The sequence below is a fragment of the Macaca fascicularis genome, chromosome 12 (assembly GCF_037993035.2).
Source record: "Macaca fascicularis isolate 582-1 chromosome 12, T2T-MFA8v1.1".
NCBI lineage: Eukaryota > Metazoa > Chordata > Mammalia > Primates > Cercopithecidae > Macaca > Macaca fascicularis.
The window spans coordinates 22,973,483-22,988,598 of NC_088386.1; the positions used below are offsets into that span (position 1 = coordinate 22,973,483).

The following is a 15,116-nucleotide window of genomic DNA, read 5'->3' on the forward strand; positions in this document are numbered from 1 at the left end:
CGTGAGAGTTGGGAGATGGAGGGTTGAAAAGGTCTGGTGTTTGACATGGGCTTAGCCATTAGAGAGAGTGTTCCAGGCATCAGAAAGCTGAGTTTTCTGGAGGCTGGAGGACTATCGCTGTAACAACTTCTAAAGGAGAAAGGGAGTAACATTTAGCTGAGTGGGCTCCTTTGATTTGTTATTCTGTCAGATCCTAGCGACACTTTCTCTGGTTGGAGCAGCTCAGGATGTTCAGTTTTCATGGCTGCCGGGGTGATTTGTGACTAAACGTAGACAGGGCTTTTGAAAAAAAATAAAGAAAAAAGGTTGAGCAAAGATTATGAAAAGACCCATATTTTTTTTAAAAAAGGAATATAGAAGTCGTTTATTGGTGTGGTTTTTCCTCTCCCTCTTGCTAGGCTGATATTTTCTCTGAGATGGTAAAAAAAATAGCAATAGTGATAAATGTCTTCTCTAAAGGATTTATCATTTGCCAGTGAATGGAAGTTGGGTGGTTTTGGTTAACGAGCTACCAACAAGTTTTTTTGTTACTTTATATACAAATATAGTCATTACACTCTTGTTTTCATTTTTCTTCATAATAACTTCCCAAGTTTCTCCATTGCTAAATTGTGTAGGGTCATGTTAAATTAATTGCAAAAGCAATTTATACAGAGGCCCATTTCCTTTCAAACAAGCAAAAAAATTACTATACACTTTGTTTCTTTTTTGCTCTTTGTTGAACTGTGGTTACTGGAACTTAGACCATGGCCACTGCGGATCTCTAATATTAAGACTTTGGATGAAATCAATGAAATCCTCATAAATAAAATGTTAATGCGCGCGTGTGTGTGTGTGTTTTCCACATCAGCAATGGGCAAAAGGCCCATGTAGATGGATAGAAAAAGAAAGGGAATGGACACTTATTGAACATTTATTATATGTCAGGCTCAATGATTGGTATTATCTCCATTGTACAGGTAGGAAAACAACATTGGGCCCAAGTCACTAACTAGAAAGTGGTGAAATTCTGATTCAAACCAAGTTGGTTGGACTCCAGAGCATACTTGTCATCTGCATCACACTACCCTCTTTTTGCCTGTCTTCTTTGTTAACTATATCACAGAAGTCTCTGAGTCAGTGGCTGTATCTGACCCCCTTGTTCAGGCCAGAAAGTTCTTCTTTGGGGGAACCCTTGGAAGAAGAGGGTTTGAAATGAGATCTTGGTAGTCATCCACCCCAGCATTCTCATGCCCCATTTTATTTTGCCCTGGATGAAAGATCTGTGCCCTGAAACTGGAAATCTGAGAAACAAGCCTTCTGCTGAGGTGGCCCTTAAGAATAGGGTAAGGACTAACTCTGTGAGGAGAAAGGGTTTCAGAGCCCTGGCTCTGGAAAAGAACTGTCCCTGTGAAGAAATGAACTTCTCTTTATTTCTCATATGTAGGAATTAGAAATATATTGTTTTGTGGGTTTTTTTTTTTCTTTCGGAGTTTTGCTCTAACAGCCATTGCCCGGACTAGAATGCAATAGTGCGATCTTGGCTCACCACAGCCTCCGCCTCCTGGGTTCAAGTGATTCTCCTGCCTCAGCTTCCCGAGTAGCTGAGATTACAGGCATGTGCCACCACGCCCGGCTAATTTGGGATTTTTAGTAGAGACAGGATTTCTCCATGTTGGCCAGGCTGGTCTCGAACTCCTGGCCTCAGGTGATCCGCCCGCCTCGGCCTCCCAAAGTGCTGGGATTACAGGCATGAGCCACTGTGCCCAGCCAGAAATATATTGTTGTTTATATTCACCTGGCATAGGAAGGACCTGAACTCTGCACTCCAAACTCTTGTCTGCCTGAGTGACTAATTCATAAGCCTAGGGAGAAAAAAAAAGGGAAAATTAAGTAGTGAGGCTGAGGGAGAAAAACTCGTGTTACAACAAATCCCAGAGGACTGTCCAAATCCTTTTTCTTGATGGGCTTTTCACAAGACTAATGATTCTCAGCTGATTCTTAGCTTTCAGGCTTTTTAGAATGATGACATTCATTGTGAGGGATTTGTCACTATGAGGTTTCTTGGAGATTTGCTTTCTTATTTTGACATCTGTTACTTGATTTCAATTTTACTCTAGTTTTTGTAAAGCCAGGATCTTGGTGACATATGATTACTTTTATGGCTGGTTTTTCCCTTTTTTTCTTTTAAACAATCACAAAGCTGATAAATTTTTCTTTAAATATGAAATGGGACAGCAGATATGTGAATATTACTTAGGCTTTGTTTATCGTTCCAAATTTAATGAGTCTCTCAGTGTTTTTACGAGTGCCTCAAGGTTATATTAATGCTGTGGGCTTAAAGAATGCTATAGTAATCCACAAAAGGAAATTCTGCCTAAAATAATTCTCCAGGTATGAATGTAGTAGTGTGATAGTTGTTTTGTTTTCTGTACATTGTATACAAACTCCATTGTGTTTTCCCCTTTATTTGTGGGTGTGTCTGTGTGTATTTGAGTATTAACCAGTTATAAACTAGGGAGACATATTGCTATATCAGTTTATATAACAGTATGGCTGCATATGTAAAAAAGTATTAACCAGTTAAATATAGTGGCATGATATTAACTCATTTTTAATACATATACTTTTATGTGAATGACAAGTCAAATGGGTAAAGAGTTTCTTATATCGAGAAGATTAGAAAGTTGGAGATAGCTCTATGTAAAACAATGTATTTATGACTTCACACATTCACACACTGTCCTATTAAGAAAGAAAAGCCAAGTTTCACACAAAGTCATCTGAAAGTCTGTGAAGTCAAACCCCATGACAAGTTCAGCTATCAAGAATTAGGCTCATTTGGTTTCCAACTCCTCTCTCTATCCCCTCACTCTCTTCCAGCTTCAAGGCTGAGACACATTCACTGTTTATCCGTATCATGTTCCTTTAGCCTGGTCATCCTGTGCTACTGTCATGCTGGGCTGCTGGATTTTTTTTTTTTCCCCTAGGAAATAAAAGGGATTTAGTAATACAAAGTTAGTATACTTCTTTATCCACAGGCAAAGATTTGGTCCTAGAAAGAGAGATTATGCCTCTTGATTTCATGACTTAAGTTTCCCTTAGAGTTGTATATTTTTCTTACTTCTTCTTCTTCTTTTAAATAAACCAAACCAAACAGGTATTCCTGGAGAACCTCTGCATGGAAAGAATGCCAAGTGTCTCTCCTCCTCGAGCAGCAGGATCCCCACTGGCATGTGACGGGACCCGTGTGTGGCGGTGGGATCCAGACCCGGGAGGTGTACTGTACCCAGAGCGTACCGGCAGCTGCCGCACTGAGGGCCAAGGAAGGTAGGCAGCCAGTTCCGGGACAGATGGTGCGCTGCTGGTTGAGATGGTGCGCTGCTGGTTGGAAGGAAAATCTCTCCAACTCTTCCGGTGTTCTTCTTGAAATAACTGACACTTAGCATTCACGAATTTAATATTTATTTTGCCAACCATTTGTATGCCACCCCTAACGCTTGGGATAGTTAGAAATAGTAGCAAAAGTAATATGTCTCCCAAGAGTCACTGTGAAAGTTAAAGGAGAAAATGTAGTTAGGGTGAGTAGCATAGATAAATGCTACAAGCTAAGGGTGTGGTATGCCAGGAATGAGTCAGTAATGAATGAATAGCATTCTTCTTTTTTTAAAATTTTTTGCTCAAAGGAATTTTTATGTGTGTGAATTTTTTAATGTGGAAATTTCTACAAACATATTCCTTTTAAATATCAAGGATCCAGTGTTTTGGTGCCAAATTTTAAGTTTTCTGAAGAAATGGAAGAGGAGAAGAGAAAACAGTAGCTTCCTCCATGATAAGCTCTCTAATTGGTGGGTGTCACCCAGCAATAGTGCATTTATTTCAGAGTGCAGATAGTGATAACATTTAGAAACTGGGAAACTTACTCGGATTTTATGTAAGTCAATTGGTTGAGAAGTCATGAGAAGATAAAGATGCTTCCACTCTAGAAGAATTTGTGGCCTCTTCTAATTGGAGAACACAAGCAGTACTCCCTGCAGAAGTGGTAGAGATGGGAATGTTTCCTTGGGCTTGCCAGGTATGAGGACATATTTCCACTGTGGGCTTTGGTTAGGAAGGCAAGATGCAAATTTTCTTGCTATAGTAATGCATCCTTTTAATTCTGTAAAGCTTGTCATGCTAGATGTCTTTTTGTGTGTGTCATAGCTTTGCAGAATTCATAGGCATCTGTGACCATAGCCTCAGTTAAGGTACCTGATGGGATGGTTCTTGCAGACTGCTTAGCATTTTGCTTCAACAATTGGTGCTAAAAGGCCACATTGACAGGGCTACAGTTGTTTTTGAAAATAATGATTGAATTTTCTTCCTTCTCTGATTTCACTTTGGAAAATTACAGCCTAAACACTTTTTATTTCAGGACAAAACATGACTATAGTTACTCCTCTGAATTTGTAGGAACAGAATTTAGATTAAAATGCTCCAGGTTAGTTTTTCAAACCTTGGTGATCTTTCCATTCCAGCTCCTCTCTTCTTTTCTTCGACTACCGTCTACTGTTGGAAGGTCTTCAGGGATCAACATATAAATAAAACTTGTATAGAATTGATACATTATGACCTACCTATTTTTCAGCTTCAACTTTTAATCTGCTATTGACATTTTCATCTTTCTAAAGTTTCTTTTGCAAAAATAGCTTTTCTTATGGATCACCTATTTCTAAAGTTTCTTCAGGCTTCATCTTTCTAGTTTTTTCAATGGAAACTTACTGGGCAGGAAGATTGTAAGTAGGAGGCAAGTGGAAGTCTGGTGTTCTAGAATTGGGAATTATATGCTTACATAGTGTGGGGGGCGGGTGGAATAGAGAAGGGATGTTATTTGCAGAGTGAACAGTCTATCAAGCCCTAGTACAATCTACTCCAAGCATCTAAAGAGGAGGAAAATGTCTTAGGCCAAAGCACACTTGGAAATTAATATCTGTGTTCACAGGAAAACAGAAAGTACTTAGAAAGCTGTAAGTCTGATAGTCCAGTTCTCAGGGGGAGAGGCTAGATATGGGACCTGGATGTAAATACATAGATGTGTAACATGATCGTATACTCCTGTACAGAGCTGAATATAGCAAGTAAGACTATACTGGATAACACAGCACAGCTGCCATAAAGGCACTGTATAGCTTACTGCTTACCTTAGTAGTTGTTATCAAAGGTTTTATTTTGCTCTTGTGTAGAAGCGAACTAACGGGATTGTTCGCCCATTACTTTCCTTTCTTATAAATGCTTTCACTTCTTACTGTTATCATTTATAGATGTACCTTGACAAATCTGGAATGAGAATTTCTTCTTGGCCCCCATTAAACACAAAGGAACAACTGAATTTTTATTGTTAGGAACCTGTGAGTATTTGCCCAGTGAAGTAAGAAGAATATAAATATTTTAAATCCGTCTGTTAATGCAATATAAAGGTTAAAACTGGAAACATTTCACATTCAGTTTCTGTGAACGTCAAATTATTAATATTGTTGTTATGTTAGATATTCATACTTTGGAGGGAGGAAGCATTTTAGTAGCACTGACTTTGGAAATTCCTTTGTGAGTCAGTATTGACATCCCCACAAGGTTAATTTTCCCTTAGACTCAAGGATACGCTTTGTTCACTCTGGAGTGTGATTGCTTGACTTTTCTTCTGTACAAAACCCCATCATCCACTGGTGATTTAGCAACTCTGATTCCAAGAACCAGATTTTAGAGGAATTCACAATCTCGGGGGAAAAGCAAACTTCATTTCCATGGATCCTTCCTGTGATAGAATGCATGTAACTCCTAGATGCCATAATAATAATAATTTTTAAAAATGCTAATCCCCTCCCAAAGGTCTCCAAATTTCTTGGCCTAGGCTGGATGCTGAAGCTAAATCCTGACGTTGATATGGTCCTGTTGATGACTTATTTTTGGTGACATCTCATTCCTCATTGAACCTCAATTCATGATGTTTTCTGCAACAGTATAATAACACCTATGGCATATTTAGTTGATACCGTTGTTCAGTGTTCATGTGGTGTTTTAAATGCAGCCAAAATAGTGTTGTAACCATCAGTGTAAATATTACCAGTAATATTAGCCAAGCCAGTAGAATTGGGAATGAAAATGTAGAGGACTATTTATGATTTTGCTTAACACTTGTTGTTTTAAAGAGAATTGTGTTTTTCTTTTATAAATCAAGTAGCATCACAAGTGATGCTTACCTGTAAAATAAAAGCTTGAATTTGGTAAGACCACTTTCTTCTTGCCTTTTCTCAAATAAAATTAAAGCCACTCAGTTTGCATTCAGCAGTCATTTCTCAGAAAGTAAAACATGAACCAAGGAATGCACTTTCAAAATCTAATAAAGACATTCCATGTATGGCAATGTGACCTAGAGACTAGGATATCAACAAATATGAATTTAAGTGGCATAGAAGTAGATATGCCATATATTCATATGGTGAAGCAAAATTTATTAAAACAATAAACTATATTTAAAAATCAGGAAAAATTTTTGGTGTGGTTGTAGTGGAGCAAAATATTGCTTGAATTTTCTAAAATATATATATTTCAGATTCACTATTGATATTGTATTAAAAATGGAACACAATTTAGCTATGAATTGTTAAATGCATTAGTTGCCCCCTCTGCACTAATAATATTGTCTTCATTCTGGCCTCAGAGTTGGCATTAAAGAGTACATGACCACATAAGGGCACACGTTCTGGAATGCTAAGTTGTATTAGTCCATTTCCATGCTGCTGATAAAGACATATCTGAGACTGGGTAATTAATAAAGAAAAAGAGGTTTAATGAACTAGCAGTTCCACATGACTAGCAAGGCCTCACAATCTTGGCAGAAGGGGAAAGGCATGTCTTACGTGGCAGGAGACGAGAAAGAATGAGAGCCAAGCAAAAGGAGTGTCCCTTTATAAAACCATCAGATCTCATGAGGCTTATTCACTACCATGAGAATAGTACGGGGCAAACCACCCCCATGATTCAATTATCTCCCACCGGGTCCCTCTTACATCATGTGGAAATTATGGGAGCTACAATTCAAGATGAGATTTGGGTGGGTACACAGCCAAACCATATCATGAGTCGTATATGGAAACAATATATTTGGGGTTCTGGGTTTTAATTCTGACTTTGAAGGAAATGTAAACCACATAAATGTTGTACCAGTCTTCTAGTTCATTAATTTGATTTTGAATATGTTGATTTGGTGAGTAAAATTACATAACAATCAAACATTTATTTGTTTAAAAAAATTATGTGCCTCTTATGAGTTAGTCTATGCACTAAAGTGTATCTGTCATAAGGGTGTCCCCCAGTAATTTATAGGCTTTTAGTTGTAATAATAATTGAACTATTGAATACGTATGTTATAGTGACTTAAGTGTTTTGATGATTACATATCTAACATGGTTTAATCCATTTATTGATGCCCAAGAGTAATCTTCATCGAGGTGATATTTAAAAGGAGCTTGGAGAGTCCATAAGCATGTTCTAAGGTGTGGAAGAACACATGAGAAGAAATGGAGAGGTTTGTGTTCAGTAGCAGCCTGTGCACTGGTGTGAAGAGAGCTCAGGGTGAAAGAAAGTTACAATGACAGTGGAAAGGTAGGCCTTTTATGCTATTCTGGATTAAGACTTTGTTTTTGAGAATATGGGTATGTGCCGCAGCCTTTTTTCCCCCTACTGTAGGTTTTTAAACAGAAAGGAAATCTCATATTGACTGTATTTAAGCTTGTAAAAACATTAGCATGTTAAGAAAATTACCATGAGTTATCATATCCTATGTGCAAATGTGTCTGATTATCCAGGAAGTTTTTGAGTTATGAAATAAAGTAATTTACATTCTGAGCTGATATCTTAAGGGGCAGTTGGAGGAGATATTCCACCATCATTTGAAATACTGGAAATATCTTTCACCTGTCTTTAGAAATTGGTTTTAAAGTCAATAAAGTCATTTGGGTGTGAGAATAAGGTGTCAGGAAAGTAGTACACTAAGAACTTACCTTGATGTCGACCCTTAGAGGAGCAATGAGACTGTTTTAGTGGACTTATAGCATTTTCTCTTGCTTTATGCTAAGAGAGAAGCAGAGATAACAGGATAAAACAACCTTTGCTAATTAACAGCAGGATATTTGATGACAGTTCACATGAGGCCAAGAGAGATAAGGTTCTTGGCTTGTAATCTTTCTATCTTGGAAACCTCTTCAATTATTGAAATCATAGGTGTAGAAGAAAGTCAGCAAAGGGTAGCACAAGAGAATTATTAACATGCAGATCTCTGGATTCCTCACAATGACACAGGTGGTAATGAAAAGATGTGGGGAGGGGAGAGAATGAGAAGATGAGTGAAGGCAAGCAGTTACTCCTGTGTTTTTAGCAAGAAGGAAGAGGAACAGAAGTGGAGGAAGAAAAAGAAGGGGGGAGGAGGATGAAAGATGAAGGAGGAGGAGGAAGAGGAAGAAAGGAAGAGGGAGAATGCAGCAGAGAGAAGGGAGAGGGGATGGGGAAGGAGAGAGCAGGGAGGAAGGAGGAAGAAACTTATGAAGTCAAACTTCTTTCCATTAGGCTGCATTATCTCTCCGCTTATATCTTGAACCTACACACTAAGATAGAGTTTAGGACTTGAAAGCCATTTCTCCCTGGGTTATTGATGCAGGATCCTAGACTCACAGATGCTCCAGATCTCTAGTGTTAACTCCATCTTCTTCTTGAGTGAGAATACTTAGCGTGTCATGCTGCCTAGGCTAAGTGTAAACAAGTTTCTTTTCCAAATTGTTATCTGTAAATGGAAGGAAGTAGAAGAGTTGGTGAAAGTAATGACGTATGTTCCCTCTTTAAATTCCCACTTTTTTGCAGAGGCAGACATAGACTTTATAAGCCATATATCTACATATATAGTTCAAATATTCTCTTTAAAAGTATAATGCTCGGAAGAGTTAAGGAACAAAAGAAACATGAAGTCAGAAAGAGTCCAAAGCGAGATTGGTTTCTACTGGTTCTATTTGATTGCATTTGTACCTAAGTTTAGTTAATTTTTAAAATCAAGTGTAACAAACTTACCTTAGTGTGATATAGCAAATGTTTATTGAATTAATGGGCTTAGCAAAAATATTGGCATTCCTATTTTAAGTGTTTATTAAATTATCAGACTGTTCTTGATATTAAAATTTTCCTAATTTATTTAGCTCAAGGTAAAATGCACCTTATTAAACAAGAGCAGGAGAGAGCTACCCTGGACGAATGAGAGAGGCTAGATATTTGAGGAGAAAGCCTAGCACTGAGTAGAGGTTGCTCTGGGAAAAACAAATGGCTTATGGAAAAATTTGCTTTTTAAATGATGTGTGAGTCCTGTTTAATTTGATCTCCTGAAGAGGTAGAACACGTGCAATGTGTTATATATTTCTTCAAAGTTAACATAACTAAACTGAAAATTCACTACTGTGTGTTGCTGAAACTAAAGCATGTGGCATCATGGAGGAGGGAGATTGTGAATGACCTAGACCTAGATATGAATTTGGATTTTGCCAATGGTTTTACCAGAAATTGTTCAGCTTTCCTAATCCTGTAGCCCTAAGTTCATACTCTTGTAGTACATCACTTCTTTGATTTCTAACTATTATTATAATCATCTTTGTCACTGGTTTGGCTGTAAAGGCCCTTAAAGACCATGTTTGATATTCTTCTTTGTATTTCCAAGTGTCAATACTCTTCATGTAAAAGGCAAATAGCAAATGTTTCTGGAATTCAAAATGGAAACTCTTAAACATGAGAAAATGACACGTTGAGTTTGATTGAATTCTCTGTTTTTTAGATAGCACAGAGAAAGGAATTGTTTGTTGACCAGACCAAAACTTTCTGCAACCTGGATATCAGAATTCCATGCCAAAGCTAGGTGGCTCTGAGAGCCCAGAATGCAACCAGACAAAATAAAAGGTATAAGGATCCTGAGTGAGGGAAATGGCCCATGGGGAAAGATTGGGAAGGAAAACAAAGGAGAAAGAAACAAGGAGCATTACTGGGCCAGAGAGATCGGCCGGGACTGAAATGGGGGCTTTGCCCGGTAGTTTTGGACTAAGGCAATGCTAGTTGATTTCTAAATGATTTCCATAGTTAAATATATCTCTCTGTTGTTTTAAAGACAGAAAAGTTTATAGAAGCCATGAAAATTGTTTATTTTTATCAGTGTTACTTTTTACCTCTTTAATGGTCTAGGAGGGGAGGTGAGCCAGTTAAATAAATAACTATCGAAATGAAATAATAACCTTAAGAGAAAATAGGGATTTTAGGTAAGAAGAGATTAAACCAGTGAGACGTGGGGGCATAGGGTAGAGGTGGGAATAAGAAAGCTTCTACCTGGGCCTTAAAGCAAGTGCATGGTTTAAACAGGTGTTCATGTGAACGGGACAGAGTCTCAGAGGAAGCAGGCCTTGTGCAAAGACGCAGAGGTGGAAAGGCAGAGAACGTACTTTCAGTAAAACTGATAATCAAGCTGGCCATGAATATGAGGGAGATGAAGGTAAGGACTATGGGTTTAGGGTAGAGAGGTAGAACTGTAGGCTATGATCTTAGGCCTCGTGTGATCAGACCATGATATGGTAATACCTGAACTGTTAAGTCTCCATTTCTGTTCAACCCTTGGAGCTCCAACAAAGCTGAACATCCTTCACTGTCTAGGGCTTTGGAGCTCACCTCTGTCTGCCTGTTGCCCACTATCATATAGTCTCCCTTAGTTTCCTCCCTCACACATTTACTCCCTGACTCAGACCTGTACCTGGATAACCCATGCCTAGAAAGTATCTCTTCTGGGAGTTCTTTGAGATGACACAGGTACCTCTGCTCCTCAGCCACTACAGCACTTTGTCTCACTGCATGATACTTGCTTGTTTATGCATACTGGTCACCTTGCTGCTGTGCAAGTCTGAGATCAGGTAAATAACCAGATCTGTGTTATTTACTCTCATCTTCCCAGCACTGGGCACAGTATCTGGCATGTAAAAATTGCTTGTGCTGAATTCAAGCTTTGTGTCCCTTCTCACCCTCCTTTTACCACCTTCTTTCTTGTCCTTGGCTTGTGCTCTGTGGTTTAACTGTCTCATCTCCCTTCCTAGACGGTTAAAGGTGTTGCCAGTCCATTTTCAAACTTGGATGAACCACTATGTCGTGGTGTCTGGGATCTGGCTTCCTCGAGTAGCAGCTGAGAGGCTGGATGCTGCAATCTGGAGGATACAACCTGCAAGTGTAGGGAGCTTAGCTCCCTGTGGAGTGAACCTTGACCAGTGAGAAACAGATTCAGGAGGAGGCCAGGCCACTCACAGTGCCTCTGGAGATTTTTACCATGTACAATTTCTTTTTGCAATCCTACCAAAAACACAGATCTCCTGAGTATTCACTATGTATCTTTGTGGTTTGATGATAAATGGTGGTCAGCAGGATAACATACCACACAGCATTGCCTCGTATTTCCTTTGCTTTACTCCTGTTGTTTCCTTGCTGTCATTGCCTCCTGGCCTGGAACCTCCTGAGTAAAGTATTAGCACCCAAATTCTCATTGTAGGTTTTGCCTTCTGGAGAACTTCAGAGATAATGTTCAATGAATGTGTGTTGAAAGGAAGAATGAGAGACACTGTTTTAAGGATTTATTGCAATAGGTAGGATATAATATGGGCCTGAAGTATGTCGAAGCTGTAAACGTCAACTTTTCTTTCTGTTCCTCCTTCAATTTCCTTCTCTTTTTTCTCCCTCAGTCTCCTTTCTCTTCCTCTTCTTTTATGTATCTCTCTTTCTCATCACCCAATATTTCTATTTTCTCTCCTCCCTCCTCCTTTCATCTTGCATAAGCCTTGAGAAGAGAACAGTTTTAGCAATTGTGATAGACTTCGCAGCAGTTAGCACATTGCCTGGCAAAAGGTAGATAAGAACTCTAGATATTTCCTGAACAAATGAATGTAGCCCCCTGCATATAGTCTTACCATTCGGTTTCAGGCATTGCTTTTCACTTTGGGACAACTTTTCTCTTCATTCCAGTTGTTCGCATACACCTGCACTTCATTAATGAACAGTTAAGTTCTTTTTCTGGGAGTAGAGGATTACATTTGGAAAACCACGCTGAGACTAGTGCATTTACAATCTTTAGTTGAGTGTCTCGCTCATCTTCATTTTGTCAGCTGGACTGGATTTTTCTCAAACACCAAGCCAAGAGGTAATGAGGTTCCTCTTGGCAGTGCAATTTCTGAAACAAAGTTATTACTTCCAATCTATTTCTCCAGCTTTGTTAAGTTTGCCAATTCAACTGGCAAGTAGGATACAGAAGAAATATCCACTTACTGCCCAACTCTTCCTGCAAGAAAGTTTCAGAACATTTCCACAAACCTTGTTCTAGTATTTTGCTTTTTTTTCATGCTCTGGTTTAAACTTTACATCAGGTTCTCTTCATAAGAGGACATAGTCACTTAGTAAGATCTCACTGTGCTTAAGAATAATTAAATGACTCCTTGAGTCTTCTGTCTGCTTCCTCAGGCACACAGGGGAAAGGGGGAAGGGATTTATTCCTATGCCAAGAGAAAATCTGGAAAGCCAGTGAACTAGGATGCTAGTTCTAACTCCAAGATCCTGTGTGCCTCTATGTGGAATATATAATTGTAGCTCATTTTATTTTTTTAGATCTGCTTTTCTTTTTTACCTTTTTATTTTTTTAATTGAGAAGTAAAAATTATATGTACTTATGTCATACAGCATGATGTTTTGGTATAGGCATATATGTGAAATGAGTAAATAAAGCTATTTAACATATGCATTACCTCACACACTTATCTTTTTTGTGTTGAGAACACTTAAAGTCTACTCTGTTAGCAACTTTCAAATATGCAACATATGATTAACTATAGTCACCATGAGGTACAAAAAAATACCTCTTGAACTTGTTTCTCCTAAGATCTACTTCTCTAAGACTTTAATTGTATTTGTGACTTTTGATGGAGTTTATTCAAGTTGTCCCGATTCTTTTGAAACTCAGTTCTGGACACAGTCATTTCTATTTGAATAATCTATGGGCATTTACAACTTAGTTTTTCTTATATTTGACCCTTCATCATCCTCCCCACACCCATATCAGAGTCTTCTCCACTGCTCCAAAATTCAGAAAATTGTCTGTTTCATTGGACTCTTCCTTTTATGACAGATTTCTCTGTAGCGTGAGAGGTTGTTGGATAGCATTTTACCAATAGTAGAACTTCTTTCAAAATTGGAGTCAATCCTCTCAAACCCTGTTGCTGCTTTCTCAACTAAGTTTATGTAATATTTTAAATGCTTTGTTGCCATTTCAACAATGTTGACAGCATCTTCACCAGGAGTAGCTTCCATCTCAAGAAACCATCTTCTTTGCTCATCTGTAAGAAGCAATTCATCATCCATTCAAGTTCTATCATAAAGCTGCAGCAATTCGGTCACATCTTTAGGCTCCACTTCGAATTCTAGTTATCTTGCTATTTCTACCACATGTGCAGTTACTTACTCCACTGAAGTCTTGAATACCTCAAAGTCATTAGTGATGTTTGGAATCCACTTCTTTCAAACTTCTGTTAATGTTGATATTTTGACCTCCTCCCATGGATCACGAATGTTCTTAATGACATCTAGAATGATGAACACATTTTCAATTTACTTTTCATTTATTTCATTTTCAATGTACTTTTTCCAGATCCATCAGATGAATTACTGTTTATGGCAGGTGTAGCCTTACACAAAGTATTTCTTAAATAATAAAACTTGAAAGTTAAAATTCCTCCTTGGTCCATGGGCTACAGAATGGATGTTGTGCTATGAGTCATGAAAACATTAATCTCCTTGTACATCTCCATCAGGGTTCTTGGGGAACCAGGTGCATTGTCAATGAGAAGTAATATTCTGAAGGGAATCTCTTTTGTTTTCTGAGCAGTAGGCCTCAACAGTGGGCTTAAAATATGTAGTAAATCATGCTGTAAATAGATATGTTGGGGTTTGTTATTCCATTTATAGAGCACAAGAAGAATATAGCTAGCATAATTCTTAAGGACCCTAGGATTTTTTGGAATGGTAAATGGGCACTGACTTCAACTTAAAGTCACCAGCTGCATCAGCCCCTAACAAAAGAGTCAACCTGTCTTTTAAAGCTTTAGAGCCAGGCATTGACTTCTCCTCTTTAGCTATGGAAGTCCTAGATGGCATCTTCTTCCAGTATAAGGCTGTTTCCTCTACATTAAAAATTGGTTTTCCAGTGTAGCCACCTTCATCAATGATCTTAGCTAGATCTTCTGGATAACTTGCTTCTGCTTCTACATTAGCACTTGCTGTTTCACCTTGCACCTTTTTGCTATTGAGATAGCTCCTTTTTAAACCTTAGGAACCAACCTTTGCTAGCTTCAAAGGTTTCCTCCATCCCCCGACCCACAGCTTCCTCAGCTCTCTCAGCCTTCATAGAATCGAAGAGAGTTAGGACCTTGCTCTGGATTAGGCTTTTGCTTAAGGAAATGTTGTGACTACTTTCATCTATCCAGAGAATTCAAACTTTCTTTATATCGACAATCAGACTGTTCTGCTTTCTCATCATTCATGTGTTTACTGCAGTAACACTTTTAATTTCCCTCAAGAACTTTTTCTTTGCATTCACAACTTGGTTAATTGTTTGACACAGAGGCCTAGCTTTCAGCTAGTCTTGGTTTTCAACAAGCCTTCTTTTCTAAGCTTAATCATTTCTAGCTTTTGATTTAAAGTGAGAGATGTATGAGACTCTTCCTTTTACTTGAACATGTAAAAGTCATGGTAGGGTTATTAATTGGCCTAATTTCAATTTTGTGTCTCCAAGAATAGGGAGGCCTGAGGAGAGAGAGAGAGAGATGGGGGAATGGTGGGTAAGTGGAGCAGTCAGAACACACACAACATTTATTGATTAAGTTCACTGCCATGGATGGGTGTGGTTCCTGGAGCCCCCAAACAATGACAATAATAACGTCAAAGATCACTGATCACTGATGACTATAATATATATAATAATAATGAAAAGTGTGAAAAATGCAAGAATTAGCAAAATGTGACACAGAGACACAAAGCAGGCACATGCTGTTTGA

At 38.4% G+C, this 15,116-nt stretch overlaps 1 protein-coding gene across 3 annotated transcripts in view; it reads left to right on the top strand.

The window, feature by feature from the left end:
- THSD7B (thrombospondin type 1 domain containing 7B) overlaps positions 1-15,116 on the top strand; it is a 907,474-nt gene that overhangs the window by 336,695 nt on the left and 555,663 nt on the right. For all 3 annotated transcript variants that reach the window (XM_065525431.1, XM_074008583.1, XM_074008582.1), the window contains one exon: positions 3,140-3,309. In XM_065525431.1, the coding sequence (XP_065381503.1) occupies positions 3,140-3,309 (170 nt within the window). The remainder of the gene's footprint in view (positions 1-3,139; positions 3,310-15,116) is intronic.